This window comes from Dama dama, chromosome X, assembly GCF_033118175.1.
Source record: "Dama dama isolate Ldn47 chromosome X, ASM3311817v1, whole genome shotgun sequence".
Taxonomy (NCBI): Eukaryota; Metazoa; Chordata; class Mammalia; order Artiodactyla; family Cervidae; genus Dama; species Dama dama.
The window spans coordinates 105,985,624-106,008,187 of NC_083714.1; the positions used below are offsets into that span (position 1 = coordinate 105,985,624).

The 22,564-nt window shown below is 37.2% G+C and overlaps 2 protein-coding genes across 5 annotated transcripts in view; one reads left to right on the plus strand and one right to left on the minus strand.

Annotated features, from left to right (window-relative positions):
- MTMR8 (myotubularin related protein 8) overlaps positions 1-22,564 on the plus strand; it is a 251,889-nt gene that overhangs the window by 54,705 nt on the left and 174,620 nt on the right. For all 4 annotated transcript variants that reach the window (XM_061136098.1, XM_061136100.1, XM_061136096.1 and 1 more), the window contains exons 2-4: positions 13,594-13,716; positions 16,951-17,113; positions 21,553-21,710. In XM_061136098.1, the coding sequence (XP_060992081.1) occupies positions 13,594-13,716; positions 16,951-17,113; positions 21,553-21,710 (444 nt within the window). The remainder of the gene's footprint in view (positions 1-13,593; positions 13,717-16,950; positions 17,114-21,552; positions 21,711-22,564) is intronic.
- On the minus strand, positions 1,978-2,226 carry LOC133051447 (short coiled-coil protein B-like). Its single transcript, XM_061135860.1, has 2 exons — positions 2,206-2,226; positions 1,978-2,121 (listed from the first exon to the last, which is right to left on the minus strand). Exons 1-2 carry the CDS (start codon positions 2,224-2,226, stop codon positions 1,978-1,980), a joined length of 165 nt encoding a protein of 54 aa, XP_060991843.1.

Consider the following 22,564-nt stretch of genomic DNA (forward strand, 5'->3'; position numbering starts at 1 on the left):
AGTTTGCTTTCTATTTCTGAGTCGATTTCTATTTTGAAAATACATTCATTTGTATCATACAAGTGATATCATGTAATATGTGTCTTTCTCTGACTTACTTCAATTAATACAATAATTCAGTCACATCTTTAGCCCCCACTTCTATTTCTGGTGTTCTTGATATTTCCATCACATCTGCAGTTACTGAAGTCTTGATCCCCTTAAAGTCATTCATGATGATTAACTTCCAAACTCCTGATAATGTTGATATTTTGTTCTCTTCCCATGAATCATGAATGTCCTTAGTGGTACCTAGAATGGTGTATCCTTTCCAGAAGGATTTCCACTTACTTTGAACATATCCATCAGAGCAATCATTATCTATGGCAGCTATAGCCTCACAAAATATATCTCTTAAATAATAAGCTCTAAAAATCTGAATGATTTCTTGATATATGGGCTGCAGAAGGGATGTTGTGTTAGCAGACTTAAAACAACATGAATCATGTACATATTCATCGGAGTTCTTGGTTGCCTGGGTGCAATTTTAGTGAGTAATAATATGTTTTTGAGACTTTTTTATTAAACAGCAAAGCATAACTGCAACACAATTTTAAATGTTTGAAAATTATGTCACAGAGTTGAAGAATGTTTATGTATGACTATTACATATTCATACAGCTAAAGCCATCAAATCTTACACCAATACAAACATAAGATCATTCCATCATTAGCTTAAAATTTAATAACCATAAACTATATTAGTAGATCTCTTTTCCTATTTAGCATTTTAACATTACTTCTGATACTGGTTTCCTTATCTAATGGAATCTACAAAGTAAATTAACAAACAAACAAACAATGAACTGTTAACTGACTAAAACGCTGTAAACCAGTAGTTGTGTTTACAGAAAATTCTGGCAGTAGTGTGATAAAATACTGAGGAAGCATCAATTAGTATACATGTAAAATTCTCCCATTTTGTTCATGATTTTGATACTAATATACTCTTAAGGGACTTTGCCAAGTTGATCTGCTAATTATTAAACCTGAGACCAAACTTTATTTTCTTCCAAGTGTGGTTTATATAAGGCTAGCCAAACTTAATCCATTTGCTTATATAGTCCCCCCACAATCTAATCTGTGCTAGAGATAACAGAAATCTTGAGTAAAAACATTTGGAGTTGGTTACAGGAACTTACCAAGTACTTTTCCCAGCCTATTTATATTTTTCTGCAAAATTTTATATTTCAAAGAAACAAACAACCAGAGCTCATCTTTTTAGATACCATGTAGGTTATTTTGTGCAAAGGAAGTTTTTAACAACAAATCTTCCCAATATGATAATTCAAAGAAAAATCTTCATTTTTAGAGTCTCCATTTTCAATTGATTAAAGAGAAACCAACTATCCTATCTTACTACCAAACATAACAAATAAGCCCTAAATAAGAAAGTATTTTATTTTGGTTAATTTTCAGCAATTAGAAGTTTTGGTTCCTCTCCTAGATGAGTAACTACTGAAATTACTTTTTACAAATGTGAAACCATTTTTTTCCTTAGAGGAAGGAAAACGGGAAGAAAGCAAACAGAGAAGAGGCACACAATGGTGGACAGGGTACAGAAAGGTGTGCATTCAGTATGATTTTGGTCACTTTGTTGCAACAAGGTTTTTATTTTCTTGTGTGTCTATAGTAAAAGAGAAAGCTAAACCTATAAATAAAAGCAAATTTGATATAACATTCATTTTCAAGTATCATAAATTTATGCATTTCTAATTGTAAAGTCTCTACAATACATTTGCACGTTTTCATAGACTAACATAATACACAAACTCATAGAAGTCTTCTGTTATGCTTTTAATTTTGCCCGGATCTGACATGTTTATAAATACTCAGTGAAGCCACAAATGATAGTCCTATAACTTTTGGAATCTATCCAAGTTTTAAAGGAAAAAAGATCAGCAGCAATTCCATAGAGACATAATGGATATCAATCCCTTACTTTCTTTTGCTTTTTCTTTCAGTTGTTTGAAAAACACTAGAATCTGTCATGAGGTTTTCTATATATTGTCTAAGAACTGGATTTTCTGATTTTAGCTTCAGATTTTCTTCCCTAACTGCATCTACCCTTGCAGAGAGGTCTTCAAGTGTGTGGGGGAAACTCAACCCTTGATTAATAAGTAATGTTTTTTCCTCTAATTCCACCTAATTTTCAGCATCAACTGCATCTATGTCAGCATTCATCATCTTAAGTAACAAATTTTCAGGTCTTGGATACAGAATTCTTGAAGAGTGGTCTGCCATTTGAGGTGCTGGCAGGGGGAGGAATTAGGAGGACATCTCAGGCCTGGACATTTGGAATAACTGGCACCTGAGCAATAATATTTTGAAAGGAATCTTTTTCTGAATAGTAGGTCTCAACAGTGGGTTTAAAATATTCGGTGAACTATGTTGTAAACGGATGTGGTATTGTCCAGGTTTTTTGTTCCATTTATAGACCACAGAGTATACATAGTATAATGCTTAAAGGCCCTAGGATTTTCGGAATTTAAATGAACATTGACTTCAATTTAAAAATACAAGCTGCATTAGGTCCTAACAAGAGAGTCAATATGTCCTTTGAAATCTGAATCCAGGCACTGACTTCTTTCTAGCTCTGAAGGTGCTAGATAGCATCATCTTCCAAAATAAGGTTGTTTCATCTACACTGAAGATTTATCGTTTAGTGTAGCCTTTACTTATTATTTTAGCTAGGTCTTCTGGATAATTTGTTGTATCTTCTATTAATACATTTACACTTGCTGCTTTACCTTGTACTTTTATGTTGTAGAGAACAAATTTGGAAAACTCAGCAGTGTCCACAGGACTGGAAAATGTCAGTGTTCATTCCAGTCCCAAAGAAAGACATTGCCACGGAGTGCCCAAACTACCACAAACTTGCACTCATCTCACATGCTAGTAAAGTAATGCTCAAAATTCTCCAAGCCAGGCTTCAACAGTACATGAACCATGACTTCCAGATATTCAAGCTGAATTTAGAAAAAGCAGAGGAACCAGAGATCAAATTGCCAACATCTGTTGGATCATAGAAAAAGCAAGAGAGTTGCAGAAAAACATCTATTTCTGCTTTATTGGCTATGCCAAAGCCTTTGACTATGTAGATCACAAAAAACTGTGGAAAATTCTTCAAGAGATGGGAATACCAGACCACCTGACCTGCCTCTTGAGAAGTCTGTATGCAGGTCAGGAAGCAACAGTTAGATTTGGACATGGAACAGCAGCCTTGTTCCAAATCAGGGAAGGAGTATGTCAAGGCTGTATCTTGTCACCCCACTTATTTAACTTATATGCACAGTACATCATGAGAAACACTGGGCTGGATGAAGCACAGGCTGGAATAGAGATTTCTAGAAGAAATATGCAGATGACATGCATATCAGATATGCAGATGACACCACCCTTATGGCAGAAAGCAAAGAAGAACTAAAGAGGCTCTTGATGAAAGTGAAAGAGGAGAGTGAAAAAGTTGGCTTAAAACTGAATATTCAGAAAACTAAGATCATGGCATCTGATCCCATCACTTCATGGCAAATAGATGGGGAAACAGTGACAGGCTTTGTTTTGGGCTCCAAAATCACTGCAGATGGTGACTGCAGCCATGAAATTAAAAGACACTTACTCCTTGGAAGAAAAGTTATGACCAAACTAGACAGCATATTAAAAAGCAGAGACATTAATTTGCCAACAAAGGTCCATCTAGTCAAAGCTATGGTTTTTCCAGTAGTCTTGTATGGATGTGAGAGTTGGACAATAAAGAAAGCTGAGCACCGAAGAATTGATGCTTTTGAACTGTGGTGTTGGAGACGACTCTTGAGAGCCCCTTGGACAGCAAGGAGATCCAACCAGTCCATCCTAAAGGAAATCAGTCCTGAATATTCATTGGAAGGACTTATACTGAAGCTGAAGCTCCAAGACTTCGGCCACCTGATGTGAAGAGCTGACTTATTTGAAAATACTCTGATGCTGGGAAAGATTGAAGGCAGGAGGAGAAGGGGATGCCAGAGAATGAGATGGTTGGATGGCATCAGCGACTCTATGGACATGAGTTTGAGTAAACTCCGAGAGTTGGTGATGGACAGGGAGGCCTGGCATACTGCAGTCCATGGGATCACAAAGAGTCGGACATGAGTGAGTGACTGAACTGAACTGAAATAAACTGATGGCTTCTTTCCTTAGACCTCATGAATCAACCTGTGCTAGCCTCACTCTTCTGCAGCTTCCTCTCTCAGCCTTTGAAGAATTGAAGAGAGTTCGAGTCTTTCCCTGGATTGTGCTTTGGTTTTAGGGAATGTTGTGGCTGGCTTGATCTTCTATCCAGAGTTCTCAAACATTCTCCATATTAGCAATAAGACTTTATCTTTATTATCATTCCTGTGACTACTGGAATAACACTCAATTTCCTTCAAGAACTTTTTCTTTCAGTTTATAACTTGGCTAACTTGTTGACCCTAGAGGCTTAGCTTTTGGCCTATCGCAGCTTTTGATGTAACTTTCTCATTAAGCTTGGACAGATATTCGTGGCATTGTACAGGAGGCAATGATCAAGACCATCCACAAGGGAAAAAAATTCAAAAAGGAAAAACGGTTGTCTAAGGAGGCCTTACAAATAGCTGAGAAAAGACGAGAAGTTAAAGGCAAAGGAGAAAAGGAAAGATATACCCATCTGAATGCAGGATTATAAAGAATATCAAGGAGAGATAAGAAAGCCTTCCTCAGTGATCAATGCAAAGAAATAGAGGAAAACAACAGAATGGGAAAGACTAGAGATCTCTTCAAGAAAATTAAGAGATACAAGGGAATATTTCATGCAAAGATGGCACAATAAAGGACAGAAACAGTATGGACCTAACAGAAGCAGAAGATATTAAGAAGAGGTGGCAAGAATACAAAGAAGAACTGTACAGAAAAGATCTTCATGACCCAGATAATCATGATGGTGTGATCACTCACCTAGAGCCAGACATCCTTGAATGCAAAGTCAAGTGGGCCTTAAGAAGCTTCACTACGGACAAAGCTAGTGGAGGTGATGGGATTCCAGCTGAGCTATTTCAGGTCCTAAAAGATGATGCTGTGAAAGTGTTGCACTCAATATACCAGTGAATTTGGAAAGCTCAGCAGTTTCCACAGGAGTGGAAAAGGTCAGTTTTCATTCTAATCCCAAAGAAAGGCAATGCCAAAGAATGTTCAAACTATAGCACAGTTGCACTCATCTCACATGCTAGCAAAGTAATCTCAAAATTCTCCAAGCCAGGCTTCAGCAGCACCTGAACCAAGAACTTCCAGATGTTCAAGCTGGATTTAGAAAAGGCAGAGGAACCAGAGAGCAAATTGCCAACATCCGTTGGAGCATAGAAAAAGCAAGAGAGTTCCAGAAAAACATGTACTTCTCTTTTATTGACTACACCGAAGCCTTTGACTGTGTGGATCACGAAAAACTGTGGAAAATTCTTAAAGAGATGGGAATACCAAAGCACCTTACCTCCCTCCTGAAAAATCTGTATGCAGGTCAAGAAGCAATAGTTAGAACTGGACATGGGACAACAGATTGGTTGCAAATTGGAAAAGGAGTACATCAAGGCTGTATATTGTTCCCCTGCTTATTTAACTTACATGCAGGGTACGTCATGTGAAATGCCAGGCTGGATGAAGCACAAGCTGGAATCACAACTGCTAGGAGAAATATCAATAACTTCACATACACAGATGACACCACACTTATGGCGGAAAGTGAAGAAGAACTGAAGAGCCTCTTGATGAAAGTGAAAGAAGAGAATGAAAAAGCTGGCTTAAAACTCAATATATAAAAACTAAGGTCATGGCATGTGGTACCATCACTTCACGGCAAATAGATGGGGAAACAATGGAAAAAGTGACAGACTTTACATTCTTGGATCCCAAAATCACTTCAGATGGTGACTGCAGTCATGAAGTTAAAAAAAGCTTGCTCCTTGGAAGAAAACTTATGACCAACCTAGACAGCATATTAAAAAGCAGAAACATTACTTTCTGACAAAAGTCCATCTAGTCAAAGCTATGGTTTTTCCAGTAGTCATGTATGGATATGAGAGTTGGAGTATAAAGAAAGCTAAGCACCAAATAATTGATGGTTTTGAACTGTGGTGTTGGAGAAGTCTCTTGATAGTCTCTTGGATTGCAAGAAGATCCAACCAGTCCATCCTAAAGGAAATCAATCCTGAATATTCACTGGGTGGACTGATGCTGAAGCTGAAACTCCAATACTTTGGCAACCTGATGCGAAGAACTGACTAATTTGAAAAGACCGTCATGATGGGAAAGACTGAAGGCAGGAGAAGGGGATGACAGAGGATGAGTTGGTTGGATGGCATCACTGACTCGATGGATATGAGTTTGAGCAAGCTCCAGCAGTTGGTGATGGACAGGGAAGCCTGACGTGCTATGGTCCATAGGGTTGCAAAGAGTCGGACAAGACTGAGCAACTGAACTCAACTGAATATTTGAATATATCCTTCAAAACATGATGGAATTGCATGAACTTGTATTTATGTAACTAGTGATATCTTCAGTATTTCAATCTGTTTCTTATTTTTTCACTAAGCCGTGTATTTTTTGGATCTATTCATGTTGCTATGTTTACCTCTAACCTATTGCTCCTTTTCTTGTTCACATATTGACTTGTGTCCTACTCTTTGGGACTCCATGAACTGTAGTATACTAGGCTCTTCTGTCCTCCACTGTCTCCTGGAGTTTGCTCAAATTCATGTCCATTGAGTCAGTGATGCTATCTAAGGACCTCATCCTCTGCCGTCCCCTTCTCCTTTTGCCTTATGTGTTTCCCACCATCATTCTTTTCCAATGAGTTGACTCTTCGCATCAGGTGGCCAAAGTATTGGAGCTTCAACTGCACGAACAGTCCTTCCAATGAATATTTAGGTTTTTTCTTTAGGATTGACTGGTTTGATTTCCTTGCTGTCCAGGAGACTCTCAAGAGTCTTCTTCAGCACCACAAGCAGAAGGCATCAATTCTTTGGTGCTCAGCTTTCTCTGTGGACCAACTCTCACATACATACATGACTACTGGAAAAGCCATAGCTTTGATTATATGGACCTTGGTTGGCAAAGTGATATCTCTGCTTTTTTAACATCCTGTGTGGTTTTGTCATAGATTTCCATCCAAGGAGCAAGAGTCTTTTAATTTCATGGCTGCAGTCACTGTCCACAGGGATTTTGGAGCCCAAGAAAAGAAAATCTGTCTGCTTCCACATTTTCCTCTTCTATTTGACGTGAAGAGATGGGACCAGATGCCATGATCTTAGTTTTTTGAATGTTGTGTTTTAAGCCAGCTTTTTCACTCTCCTCTTTCACCTCCATCAAGAGTCTCTTTAGTTCCTCTTCACTTTTTGCCATTAGAATGGTATCATCTGCATATCTGAGGTTATTGATATTTCTTCCGGCAATCTTGATTTCAGCTTGTGATTCATCCAGCCAAGCATTTTGCACAGATGAACTCTACTTAAGTTAAATAAGCAGGGTGATGATATACAGCCTCGACATACTCCTTTCCCAATTTGGAACCAGTCCATGTCTGGTTCTAACTGTTGCTTCTTCACCCTCATACAGTTTTCTCAGGAGACAGGTAATGTGGTCTGGTACTCCCATCTCTTTTAGAATTTTCCAGTTTGTTTTCATCCACACAAAGGCCTTAGTCTAGTCAATGAAGCAGAATTTTCTCTGGAACTCTTTTGCTTTCTCCATGATTCAGTGAATAATGGCAATTTGATCTCTGGTTCCTCTGCCCTTCAAAACCCAGCTTGTACATCTGGAAGTTCTTGGTTCATGTACTGCTGAAGCCTAGCTTGAAAGATTTTGAACAAAACCTTGCTAGGATATGAAATGAGTGCAATTGTACAGTAGTTTGAACGTTCTTTCACATTGTCCTTCTTTGGGATTTGAATGAAAAATAACCTTTTCCAATGCTGTGGCCACTGCTGAGTTTTCCAAATTTGTGGCATATTGAGTGCAGCACTTTAACATCATCATATTTTAGGATTTGAAATAGCTCAGCTAGAATTCCATCATCTCCACTAACTTTGTTTGTAGTAATACTTCCTATGGCTTACTTGTCTTCACATTTCAGGATGTCTGGCTCTAGTTGAATGACCACACTATTGCGGTTATCTGGGTCATCAAGACCTTTCTTGTACAATTCTCATGTATATTCTTGCCACCTCTTAACCTCTTCTTCTTCTGTTAGGTCCTTACTGTTTCTGCCCTTTATCGTGCCCATCCTTGCAAGAATTTTCCCTTGATATCACTAATTTTATTGAAGAAATCTCTAGTCTTTCCCATTCTATTGTTTTCCTCTGTTTCTTTGCGTTGTTCATATAAGAAGGCCTTCTTATCTCTCCTTGCTATCCTCTGGAACTCTGCATTCAGTTGAGTATATCTTTCCCTTTCTCCCTTGTCTTTCACTTATCTTCTTTTCTCAGCTAATCGTAAAGCCTTCTCAGACAAACATTTTGCCTTGAATTTCTTTTCCTAAGGGATGATTTTGGTTACTGCCTCCTGGTGCAGTTTTACCAACCTTCGTCCATAGTTCCTCAGACGCTCCGTCTACCAGATCTAATTCCTTGATTCTATTTGTCACCTCTACTGTGTAGTCATAAGGAATTTGATTTAGGTCATACCTGAATGGCCTAGTTTTCCCTACTTTCTTCAATTTAAGCCTGAATTATGCAATAAGGAACTCATGATCTGAGCCACAGTCAGCTCCAGGTCTTGTTTTTGCTGACTGTATAGAAGAAGTTCTGCATCTTTGGCTGCAAAGAACATAATGTGATTTAGGTATTGACTTTCTGGTTACATCCATGTGTAGAGTCATCTCTGTGTTATTGAAACAGAGTGTTTGCTATAACCAGTGTGTTCTCTTAGCAAAACTCTATTATCTTTTGCCCTGCTTCATTTTGTATGCCAAGGCCGAACTTGCCTGTTTTGCAAGTATCTCTTGACCTCCTACTTTTGCATTCCAATAACCTATGATGAAAATGATATATTCTTTGATGTTCTAAAAAGTGTTGTAGGTCTTCATAGAGCTGGTCAACTTTAGCTTCTTCAGCATTAGTGGTTGGGGCATAGACTTGTACTACTGTGATGTTGAATGGTTTGCTTTGGATATGAACCAAGATTATTCTGTCATTTCTGAGATTGCACCCAAGTACTGCATTTCAGACTCTTTTGTTGACTATGAGGGCTATTCCATTTCTTCCAAAGGGTTCTTGCCCACAGCAGTAGATATAATGGTCATCTGAATTAAATCCACCCATTGCTTCTAATACCTGCTTAATGCTGCACTACATCTTGAATTATCTATTCTCCCTGTGATGAAAAGATTGTACCCAAGTACTGCATTTCAGACTCTTTTGTTGACTAAGAGGGCTACTCCATTTCTTCCAAAGGATTCTTGCCCACAGAAGTAGATATAATGGTCATCTGAATTAAATCCACCCATTGCTTCTAATACCTGCTTAATTCCACAATACATTTTGAATTATCTATTCTCCCTGTGATGAAAATGTTCTGTATTGTATGTGTCCTCTTTAGGACCTATATGAAAACTTCTTTGGGTTCATTTTCAGGAATAGAATATCTGGATCATGGAGTGTACTTTGTTACTTTTAATTATGTAGTACCAGATTGATCTCCGGAGTGATCTCAATCTGTTTATACCCTGTCACCCCCTGACAGTTGTAACAGATGAGGGTTCTTTTTTCCCCAACACCCTACTGACATGTGGCATTTTCTAGCCTTCCAGTTTTTTCCAGTCTTATAGACTTAAAGAAATATCTTGTAGTTTTAATTTTCACTTATGTAATTACCAGTATTTTGAGTGTCTCTTCATGGTTCTATGCCTATTGGATTTCCTATTCTGTAACTTGCCTGTTCTTATATTTTTGCCCACTTTTCTATTAGAGCTTCTGTCTTTTTTTCATTGAATTACAGGAGTCCCTTATGTAGTCTAGATAATGATCTATTGTTAGTTTTATACATTTTATATATTTTCTCCCATTCTGTTATTGATTGATTTTTCAAGTCTTTTCCTGTTTCTCGATCTGACATATTTTGCATTTTCTAGTAACTTTATAGTTTTTATTCTTACATATAGATATATCTAGATTACACTTTTGCATATGGTAATACATAGGGATCTAGTTTTATTTTTCTTCATGTATTGATACAGTTTTCCCCACACATTTGTTAAGTACTTATATCTTTTGTTCATAATTAGTAGTGCCACGTTTATCCTATATGAAGTGCCCATTCATACACAAGTTTGCCTCTCAACTGTGGGCCTTTATCAATGATCTATTTGTATAGTTTTTTACTAGTACTTCAAGCTTTCTTTTTTTTTACCCTATGTCTTTGGGTATATCTTAATATCTAGTACAGCAGATCTTCCTTTCTTCACTCTTCTCTTTTAAGATTTATTTAGCTATTTATGGGGTTATAGTCTTCTATTTAAATTTAGAATAAATGTATGGAAAATCCATTTTGAAATTTAACTGAAATTGCATTGAATTTATAGATTAATTTGGACAATAATTTCCATCTTTATAAAATTAAGTTGCCCCATCCAAGAGAATGGATGCCTCTTCATTTCTTTAAGTTGTCTTCAATTTCCTATATTAGAGTTTTAAAGTTTTCTCTGTAAAAGTATCATATATGCTTGATTGGGCTAATTCCTGGATTCTACATGGTGTTGTTGCCACTGTGAATGGTGTCTTATTTATGGTCATTGCTTGTATAGAGAAACATTTGAGTTTTGTAGATTGACATTTTATCTAGAAACCTTGCTGAATTCTAATAGTTTGCTGATTCTTTTTTTTTTTTTTTTCTTTGTAGAAGATCTCCCATTATCATTTTGTTGGGAAGGTTGTCTTTCAGTAAATGGTGCCAGATGCAGTGTTTGACTTTCAGTCCTTGTATTTCTTACTTTCCCCCCTCTTTTTTTGTTATTGTATTGACTAGGATATTTAACGGAGAAGGCAATGGCAACCCACTCCAGTACTCTTGCCTGGAAAAATCCCATGGACAGAGGAGCCTGGTAGGCTACAGTCCATGGGGTCGCAAAGAATCGGACACAACTGAGTGACTTCACTTTCCCTTTTCACTTTCATGCATTGGAGAAGGAAATGTTAACCCATGCATTGGAGAAGGAAATGTCCTTGCCTGGAGAATCCCAGGGACGGCGGAGCCTTGTGGGCTGCCGTCTATGGGATCGCACAGAGTCAGACACGATTGAAGTGACTTAGCAGCAGCCGCAGCAGGATATTTAAAAAGAGTAACAGTGATAGATAGGTCCACTTTATCTTGTTTGTGATTTTTAAGTAATGCATTTAGTTTCTCCATTACACATGACATTCTTTGTAGGCTTTTAATAAATAATCTTTACCAAGTTGTGGATGTTTACTTCTGTTCCTAATTCACTAAGGGTTAGCATCATAAATAAAAGTGAACTCAAAAGGGTTTTTCTCTATCAGTTGAGATAAATCATTTGATTTTTCTCTTTTAATTTATTCATGTGATGTATTCCTTTGAAGTTTTTCAGTGTTGAACTCTCTTTGCTTTCTTGAGTTAAATTTACCTGATCAAATGAATATATTTTTGAAAATATATTGTTGATTCACTAAGTAATTTTATTTGAATTTTTTTCTATATTTCATAAGTGGAATGGTATAAATTTTCATCTCTTATAGTTGTCTGTTTGGTTTTAGAATCAAGATTATGCTAGCCTCATAAATAAAATAGACTGTCATTCTTTTTCTAACACTGGAATCAATTGTATAAGATAGTTTGTTTCATGGAAGTTTGGTAGATTTAACTATCAAATCCCTTTGGACCTGAGGGATTTTCCTTGGAATTTTTTCATTTCATGTAGGTTTTTCAATGTATTAGCATATTGTTCGTAATACTCTCATTTAAAGAAATTTGTTACATTGTTTTTCCTTTTACATTCTGTATTTTGTGTATTTGCCTCTTCCCATTATTTTTTTCCTGATCAGTCTTCTCAAAGATCTATTAACCTTTTTAAAGAATTAAATTCTAATTTTGTTCATCTTTTCTGTTTATTTTTTGGTGTGTATGTGGGGGGTGATTATCTGCTTTTTAATTTCTGTGATTTGTCTTTTTTCTCTGTTCTTTTGCTTTCTTCATTGTATTGGATGATTAACTAGTTTATTAATATTTCTTGTTTCATAATAAGTGTACTTAAAGCTGTACATTTCCTTCTTAGTTCTGCTTCAACTGTGTCCCACAATTTTTCATTTGTTGTGTTTTATTATTTTTCAATTTTACATATTTATTAATTCATTTATGGTTTGCTTTTAACCCAAGGCTAATTTAATAATATGGTATTTTGTTTCCTAATATATGCTAACTTTGTCTATTATTCTGTTATTAATTTCTAATGTCATTGTATCATGGTTTAAGAATGCAGACTGTGATATCAAAGCTTTGGAATTTATTGAGTCTTCCTTTACAGACATTGTCATGATGTCTTTTTATAAGTGTTCTATTATTTGTCTTGAATGATTTTATGTTCTTTATTTGTTGGATATAGAGTTCTCTGTATATCTAATAACTTGAAATTTGTAGTTGTACTGTAAAGTATTCTGTATCTCTATTCATCTTTGTTTTTGTATGTTTAATCTATCAATTCCTAACTAAAGTATTAAAATAGCCAAGTGTTTCCTTTGTCTCTGCAATTCTGCTATAAGCAAGTACATGATGCAAGATGTATTTTGTCCTGTTGTTCTTTGTCTCTTAATTCTATTTTGTCAGATTTTAAGAATGCTACTCAAGCTTTGTTCATATTTGTCTAGTATATCTTTCCCATCTTTTTATTTTCAACTTGTTTACATCTCTTTATTTTAGGTATATATCTTTTAGACTGAGTATTTTTGAGTATTTGTTTTAATTCAGTCTACAAGTCTGTCTTTCAATTAATAAGTTCAATTTGTGTATATTTGTTGTAATTTCTCTTGTATTAGGACTTATTTCTGGCATTTAATTTTATAATTCCCAAAAACCCTTTTGGTTTTTTTTTTTCTTTCTACTTTCCATTGGGATAAATCAACTTTCTCCTGCTTTTTAGAAAGTTATATATTCTATTTTCTTGCATTTTAATGTAAGATCTTAAACTTAAGATCTAATCTCATGTTATTTACCCCTATTGATTTTTCCATACACAATAACTGCCACTTCCCTCCAATAAGATTAGTACCTTGTCCATGTCCTATTTATCTTCTACACGCATCTACCCCATCATAGTAACATCATCTAGAATTTTAATCCTTCTTAGAATCCATGTTTCCCTCTCACTTTTATAGTTACTTCATGGTTGATTTAGGAAAAAGAAACACAGATCATACTAGTTTGCTACCTTGACAGAAACTAGAAAAACTCAAAGTTTTGTAGTAAATTAAGACCATTTGTCTTACTTTGAATTACCCCACTTTAATCACAGATGGTGAGTTGGTAACTTAATCAGCATTTTTCTCCACCCCACCCTTATAACAGGTAGAAAATGTGAAATTACTGGATCGTTATATAGGTAAGAAACCAGCTAATGGAAGTCTGTATCTTACTGCAACCCACCTGATCTATGTGGAAGCTTCTGGTGCAGCCCGAAAAGAGACATGGGTATGTATGTTCATAAGAAGAAATATCAAAGAGTGTTGAAGAATTTTGTATACATGCTTTCTCACAAGGTAGTTTTTTGAAATTTCAGTTAACAGTTAAACTGCTGTAAAACCTTTTCTTCAAAGACTCTATTCTGGGTGGGTCTTTTCATAAATTGAATCATATGATTTCTCTTCCCTCAAGTTGTTGACTATAGTCATTTTAAACTATATGAGACTTTTCCTCAATATTTTTAGGTAAAGTGGTCTCTACTTATTTTCAAGATGCCTACTTGGTAAGCATCCTGAAGTAATTTAAAACCTTGCTACACGTAAAAGGTGGTTCAACAACTAAGAACATCTGTATTACCTGGGAGCTTGTTAAAAATGCAGAATCTCAGGCCTAAGATTTCAAATTTCTAGAATGCTCTCAGGTGATGCTGGTGGCCCATGGACTGTATTTTGGGTATCATTAATATAGACCAGCTGTCTGACCTAAGACAGAGTGGTGTGTGTGTGTACATTGTTACAACTTTAAATAATATGTTGTAATTAGTTTAGCACTGCTAACATTACTTTACATTACTTTATGCCTTACTTATCCTAAAGTATCATCATTTAATCTTAATCATTAGCTAGAGTTATGCTTAGACCTCTGTAACAAGTAAAACATGCTTCTGGTATATGGCATAGCACAGCAATTAAGACTAGAGCTAGTATGTTCAGGGTGAAATCCCAGCTTCAGCTTCAACATTTACTACCTTTGTAACCTTGGGCAAGTTACTTAACTTCTCTGAGGCTCACTTCCCTCATCTGTAAAATAAAGGAAATGATAATGCCTGGTTATAGGAATAAAAAAGTTAATGTTGTGCCTAAAATCATGTCTGGCACATGATAGAGACTATTATATAAGTATAATATGAATTAAACAGACTATACATTTTTAAAAAGTATTTTAATACTTCCTTTTTAAAAATACCATAACTTTCCCCATATGACATTATATCTTTTTCATGTTGGTATGATGAAAGGATTGAGAAAAGAAGAATCAGGAAAGTTGGTTTTAGCTAGACTCAGTTGTACACTAACTGGCTATATGAATTTGGGCAAGTGACTCTTGCTTTCTGGGCTTCAGTTTCCTCATCTGTAACATGAGGTGGTTAGATTATATAATTAGTAAGGACTCTTTAATTTTTAATAGTTTGGGAACTAGTTCTTTAGTACTGTGTCATGAGCCTTTCCCCTTTCTACCTGCATTTACAGACAGCATACATCTCCAAATTTGTTTCTACTGGGTATTATTTCAAATCTAATGGACTAGATCGGAAAGGGAGAACTTATGTTAACTTTCTATATGTCAAAGGAGGCATATTTACCCAGTTAGTACTGTTAATGAAGCTCTTTCCGGCCTTAGTCTGTTTTACTTTCTGCCTCTTTCTAAGTCACCAGTTTTTTGCCTGGCACCTGTTCTCAATGATCAGTGTTTTACTGCTCAAACATAGATCTACCATATTGATCAGGAGGGCTTTGATTTTCTTGAAATTTGATATATTAATTCCTGTTACATTATCAGTAGCTTTTTGGCCCTTCAAAACTGCCATAACAGGAATTAAGTTTGACAAAATAGTTAAGACAGACATTAAGATGGAAAATTCCTTCTTGGAACATGTGAATAGTCCTGCATCTACCCCATTCTTAGATGATGGATATGATTAAAAGATTTTCTGAAAGAGATTACTTTTCAAAATAAATGGGAGCTGGGGCATAGACTGTATGAGATGGAGGAAAAGAAAATACAATGATGATAGGAAGGCCATTCCAGGTACAGGTCAGGAAGTCCAGAAAATGAAAAGAGTACACTTAGACTTTAGTGGCAGGAAACATCAGAGACACAGATAGGAGGAGAACATCAAAGACTAAAAATGTAAAGCCATGATTCCATGGCATTTTGAAATTATAAAGAGAGACTTGCAGTATTTGTATAGAGTTTCTTGTACCAGTTCCTTTTCCATACATTTCTTTTTTGCTGCATTAGTGTGAGCAGGGATGATGAAACTAAAGATTTAATAATCCTTTATATTTTTTTAAATCAGAGTTATGAACCTGTACTCCCATGGGAAATAGCTTTCTTAACTACAGTACAGTGCTTATGTATAGTTATTTTAGTCCTTAGTCTTATAGTTTCTACTTATTCCCTGAGTCACTTAGGTAAAAATTTCCTTCATTTCTTCTTTACTGTCACTAGAGTCTAAGATGTGGAAGAGAAATTTTCCTTGTAATATTTCTAGTTACATTTTAATTCCAGGACTAGAGTTTTTAGAATTTCTAGAGAAATAACCCTAAACAAAGTTAGACTGCCATGGTTCAAATTCTGTCTGTGCTACTTTTTGGCTGAATGTCCTTTGATGAAGAATTCACTTTTCAAAGCTTTGGTTTCTGCATTCCTGAAATGGGATTATTATACCTTAAAGCATTGTTACAGGGGTTAAATAGTTAATGATCATGGACCACTTCATGAGCAATAAAGCAAAATACCAATTGTTAATCATTTTAACTAGTAATTTGATAGAACAAAAGGAAGTTCGATTTTCCTCTGTGAAAATCATTCTACTATGATTTTTAAATTCCACCAGTCTAGTGGACTATAGTCCATGGAATTGCAAAGAGTCGGACTCGACTCTCTGCATGGGCACGACTCTCTGCACAGACACAGTCGGCCGTGACAACCCAGAGACTAAACAACAACAGTAGTTCTTGAAGCCATCTGTTCTGAGCCAAATTCACCACAATTGCCCCATAAATCTCTTAACCTTACTTACATCCCTAAGGAGAGAGAAGTTTTATAATACCATAATTTGCTTTTCATTGAAAGTGTGAAAGTGATAGTGTTAGTCGCTTGGTTGTGTCCAACTCTTTGCAACACATGGACTGTAGCCCACCAGGCTCCTCTCTCCATAGAATTCTCCAGGCAAGAATACTGGAGTGGATAGCCATTCCCATCTCCAGGGGATCTTCCCAATGCAGGGAATGAACCCAGGTCTCCTGCATTGCAGGCAGATTTTTTTTTTTTTACCACTATTTACTTCTGTTTGAGAGAAACCCAGTTTTGCCTTACAATGGATGGTTATAGGCTGCAGATATGACCGCATCTCTGGTTATGCTGTTACCATTACTGAGAGTCAAGCACACTGATAGTGATAGATCTAGTGCCTGTCTGCGATCTTTGTTGTTGTTGATGTTCTTTTCTGTTTTGTAGATTGCACTGCATCATATTGCCACTGTGGAGAAATTGCCTGTCACTAGCCTGGGTTGCCCCCTGATCCTCCGCTGCAAGAATTTCCGGGTGGCCCACTTTGTTTTAGAATCTGATGTTGTGTGCCATGAGATTTATATTTCACTGCTAAAGCTTTCTCAACCAGGTAGTTATGAAAGTATTTTTATCTGTTTTAGATAATTTTTAATTATCCACCCCTCCACCAGAACAGCATAATGGAAGGATCATGGGCTATGGAGTTCAATAGACCTAAATAAGTTTGAATCTGGGCTCTGTCTCTTACAGCTCCATGGTATTTGGGCAAGATGCATAACCTTTGAAGTCAGCTTCCTCAGTTGTAAAAATAGTGATAGTATAAGCTCCCCATGATGGTTGTTTCATGCATTTTCATTCTGTACTTGGTATATTGTAGATGTTTAACAGGTGTTACTTCCTTCTTTTTCTTTCATCTTAAGTATCAACTTGTAAATTTTTCCACAGTTCAGGAAGTAAGACTGCTTTGGAGCAAATTTTTTTTGTTGTTGTCTTCCAAGCTTTATGTTTTGCCTGTTGTTCCTACCCCTACCTTTGGTTCCAACTAGCAAACTACGAAATTTATCAGAGTCCTTAATGCAGTTATCCCTACTTCCTCTGACCTGACCTTCTCATCTTCCAACCCAACTCCAGGTGGCTAACCCATAAGCTTCCTCTGGTTTTAGTTTGTGGACTAAAGTCCTAGTTTCTGGATTAGAATTATATTCCTCTCACATTTTCTTCTACCTGTGGCCTAGAATAATTTCTTAGAATTTGCTGGTATTCTATTGACAGAGGCTATCTGTTAGCTGGCCCAGTATTTGTAAAAGGTTCTAGAAGACATCCATCTCTGGAAAAGTTATTGCCACAGTTCAGTTCAGTCACTCAGTCGTGTCCGACTCTTTGGGACCCCATGAACCGCAGCATGCCAGGCCTCCCTGTCCATCACCAACAACTGGAGTTCACCCAAACCCATGTCTATTGAGTCGGTGATACCATCCAACCATCTCATCCTCTGTCGTACCCTTCTCCTCCTGCCCTCAATCTTTCCCAGCATCAGGGTCTTTTCAAATGAGTCAGCTCTTCACATCAGGTGGCCAAAGTATTGGAGTTTCAGCTTCAGGATCAGTCCTTCCAATGAACACCCATGACTGATCTTCTGTAGGATGGACTGTTTGGATCCCCTTGCTGTCCAAGGGACTCTCAAGAGTCTTCTCCAACACCACAGTTCGAAAGCAGCAATTTTTCGGCACTCAGCTTTCTTTATAGTCCAACTCACATCCATACATGACTACAGGAAAAATCATAGCCTTGAGTAGACGGACCTTTGTTGACAAAGTAATGTCTCTGCTTTTTTAATATGCTGTCTAGGTTAGTCATAACTTTCCTTCCAAGGAGTAAGAGTCTTTTAATTTCATGGCTACAATCAGTATCTGCAGTGATTTTGGAGGCCCTAAAAATAAAGTCAGCCACTGTTTCCACTGTTGCCCCATCTATTTGCCATGAAGTGATGGGACCGTATGCTATAATCTTAGTTTTCTGAATGTTGAGCTTTAAGCCAACTTTTTCACTCTCCTCTTTCACTTTATCAAGAGGCTCTTTAGTTCTTCTTCGCTTTCGGCCATAAGGGTGGTGTCATCTGCATACCTGAGGTTTTTGATATTTCTCCTGGCAATCTTGATTCCACCTTGTGCTTCATCCAGCCCAGCATTTCTCATGATGTATTCTACATATAAGTTAAATAAGCAGGGTTACAATATACAGCCTTGATGTACTCATTTTCCTATTTGGAGCCAGTCTGTTGTTCCATGTCCATTTCTAACTGTTGCTTCCTGACCTGCATACAGATTTCTCAAGAGGCAGGTCAGGTGGTCTGCCTTTCCCATCTCTTTCAGAATTTTCCACAGTTTATTGTGATCCACACAGGCAAAGGCTTTGGCATAGTCAATAAAGCAGAAATAGATGTTTTTCTGGAACTCTCTTGTTTTTTCGATGACCCAGCAGATGTTGGAAATTTGATCTCTGGTTCCTCTGCGTTTTCTAAAACCAGCTTGAACATCTGGAAGTTCACAGTTCACATATTGCTGAAGCCTGGCTTGGAGAATTTTAAGCATTACTTTACTAGCGTGTGAGATGAGTGCAATTGTGCGGTAGTTTGAGCATTCTTTGGGGTTGCCTTTCTTTGGGACTGGAATGAAAACTGACCTTTTCCAGTCCTGTGACCACTGCTGAGTTTTCCAAATTTTCTGGCATATTGAGTGCAGCACCTTCACAGCATCATCTTTCAGGATTTGAAATAGCTCAGCTGGAATTCCATCACCTCCACTAGCTTTGTTCATAGTGATGCTTCCTAAGGCCCACTTGACTTCCCATTCCAGGATGTTTGGCTCTAGGTGAGTGATCACACCATCGTGATTATCTGGGTCATGAAGATCTTACCATCGTGATTATCTGGGTCATGAAGATCTTTTTTGTACAGTTCTCCCGTGTATTCTTGCCACCTCTTCTTAATATCTTCTGCTTTCGTTAGGTCCATACCATTTCTGTCCTTTATTGAGCCCATGTTTGCATGAAATGTTCCCTTGGTATTTCTAATTTTCTTGAAGAGACCTGTAGTCTTTCCCATTCTATTGTTTATCTCTATTTCTTTGCACTGATTGCTGAGGAAGGCTTTCTTATCTTTCCTTGCTGTTCTTTGGAACTTTGCATTCAGATGGGTATATCTTTCCTTTTCTCCTTTGCTTTTCACTTCTCTTCTTTTCACACCTATTTGTAAGGCTTCCTCAGACAGCCATTTTGCCTTTTTGCATTTCTTTTTCTTGGGGATTGTCTTGATCCTTGTCTCCTGTATAGTGTCATGAACCTCCATCCATAGTTCATCAGGCACTCTGTCTATCAGATCTAGTCCCTTACATCTATTTCTCACATCCACTGTATAGTTGTCAGGGATTTGATTTGCGTCATACCTGAATGATCTAGTGGTTTTTTCTGCTTTCTTCAATTTCAGTCTGAATTTGGCAATAAGGAGTTCATGATCTGAGCCATAGCCAGCTCCCAATCTTGTTTTTGCTGACTGTATAGAGCTTCTTCATTTTTGGCTGCAAAAAATGTAATCAATTTGATTTCGATGTTGGCCATCTGGTGATGTCCATGTGTAGAGTCTTCTCTTGTGTTGTTGGAAGAGGGTGTTTGCTATGACCAGTGTGGTCTTTTGGCAAAACTCTATTAATCTGCCCCGCTTCATTCTTTACTCCAAGGCCAAATTTGCCTGTTACTCCAGGTGTTTCTTGACTTCCTACTTTCTCATTCCAGTCCCCTGTAATGAAAAGGACATACTTTTTGGGTGTTAGTTCTAAAAGGTCTTGAAGGTCTTCATAGAACCATTGAACTTCAGCTTCTTCAGTGTTACTGGTCAGGGAATAGACTTGCATTAGCATGATATTGAATGGCTTGCGTTGGAAACAAACAGAGATCATTCTGTCATTTAGTTCACTGATTCCTAGAATGTCAACCTTCACTCTTGCCATCTCCTGTTTGAACACTTCCAATTTGCCTTGATTCATGGACCTAACATTCCAGGTTCCTATGCAGTATTGCTCTTTACAGTATCGGACCTTGCTTCTATCACCAGTCACGTCCACAGCTGGGTGTTGTTTTTGTTCTGGCTCCATCCCTTCATTCTTTCTGGAGTTATTTCTCCACTGATCTCTAGTAACATATTGGGCACCTACTGACCTGAGGAGTTCATCTTTCAGTGTCCTATCTTTTTGCCTTTTCATACTGTTCATGGGGTTCTCAAGGCAAGAACACTGATGTGGTTTGCCATTCCCTTCTCCAGTTGACCACATTCTGTCAGACCTCTCCACCATGACCTGTCCATCTTGGGTGGCCCCACATAGCATGGCTTAGTTTCACTGAGTTACAGAAGGCTGTGGTCCATATGCTCAGTTTGGCTAGTTGTCTGTGATTATGATTTCAGTCTGTCTGCCCTCTGATGCCCTCTCTCAGCACCTACCGTCTTACTTGGGTTTCTGTTTTATTGCCACATAATCAATTTATTGCCACATAAAATGATCAAATGAGTTATTGACTATATGTTGAATCTTGTGAAAGGAGGAAGTGGGGTTGACAAGAAGAAGAGATGGCCATTTATCAGCCAGAAGCAGGTACTGACCTCACTAACAAAATGTAAGAACACTGCTAATGTTTTGCAATATGTCACAACAAGTACTGCAGTTAGGACATTGAAGATCAGTTAAAAATTTTGGTAAGGACCACTTTCTCAGCATGTGAGTTCAGTCCATTATCCAGCATTTTACAGAAAACCAGGCAGAATGTTCCTGCTTTGTATTGGGATCATATAAATATTTTTAAAAGAAGACTCTGAAGCATTATTTCAGTTCTTATTCCTTGTACACAAATAAAGGCAACCTTGTACACAAATTATTGTCCTTTTCCGGGGCTGATGACAAATACTCCCTTAGGAAGAATAAAATCTAGCCTTTATTGCATTATTTGGTGTTATGTTTCATTCATTATTACTTTATTCCAATGCCTATATTTCTTCTATAGAATTACCTGAAGATCTGTATGCTTTTTCATATAATCCCAAATTCTCAAAAGACATGAGGGAAAATGGATGGAAGCTGATTGACCAAACATCAGACTTTGGACGTATGGGAATTCCTAACAGGTACTGGACCATAACAGATGCCAACAGAAACTATGAGGTAATTTTGTTACTGTTTTCTTTTGGTTCACTTAATTGAAACAGAAGTATTTCAGCAAGCAAAGTTTTGAAAAGGGAAAAAACCACCCATTATCTCTCCTTTTCATTCAACATTCAGCCATTCAACAAGATTTTTATTAAATAACTAGTGCATTTAAAACACCAAGTCAGAGTTCTCATAGTGTAAAGCATAGGGTGCTATGGGAGCATAGATGAAGAATATGGAAGTCAAACTGGAATGCCAGTAAGAGCCTTCAGCTTTGGGGAATAGCCTAGAGAAGGGATTCTATCTTAACTTATACAGGGAGAGAAGGAAAGAGGTCAGTAAGTGAACTCAGATCACAGATAAATTGAAGAATTTGAATGTTATCCTGAGGACCACAACCACAACAGTCTTTTAACTTGGAAATGTCTGTAAGTATATTTATATTTTATTTTATTTTTTTCATTTATTTTTATTAGTTTGAGGCTAATTACTTTACAGTATTTTAGTGGTTTTTGACGTACATTGACATGAATCAGCCGTGGATCTACATGTGTTCCCCATCCTGAACCCCCCTCCTGCCTCCCTCTCCATCCCATCCCTCTGGGTCTTCCCAGTGCACCAGCCCTGAGCACTTGTCTCATGCGTCCAACCTGGGCTGGTGATCTGTTTCACCCTTGATAGTATACTTGTTTCAATGCTATTCTCTCAGAACATCCCACCCTCACCTTCTCCCACAGAGTCCCAAAGTCTGTTCTGTACATCTGTGTCTCTTTTTCTGTTTTACATATAGGGTTATCGTTACCATCTTTTTAAATTCCATATATATGCATTAGTATACTGCATTGGTCTTTATCTTTCTGGCTTACTTC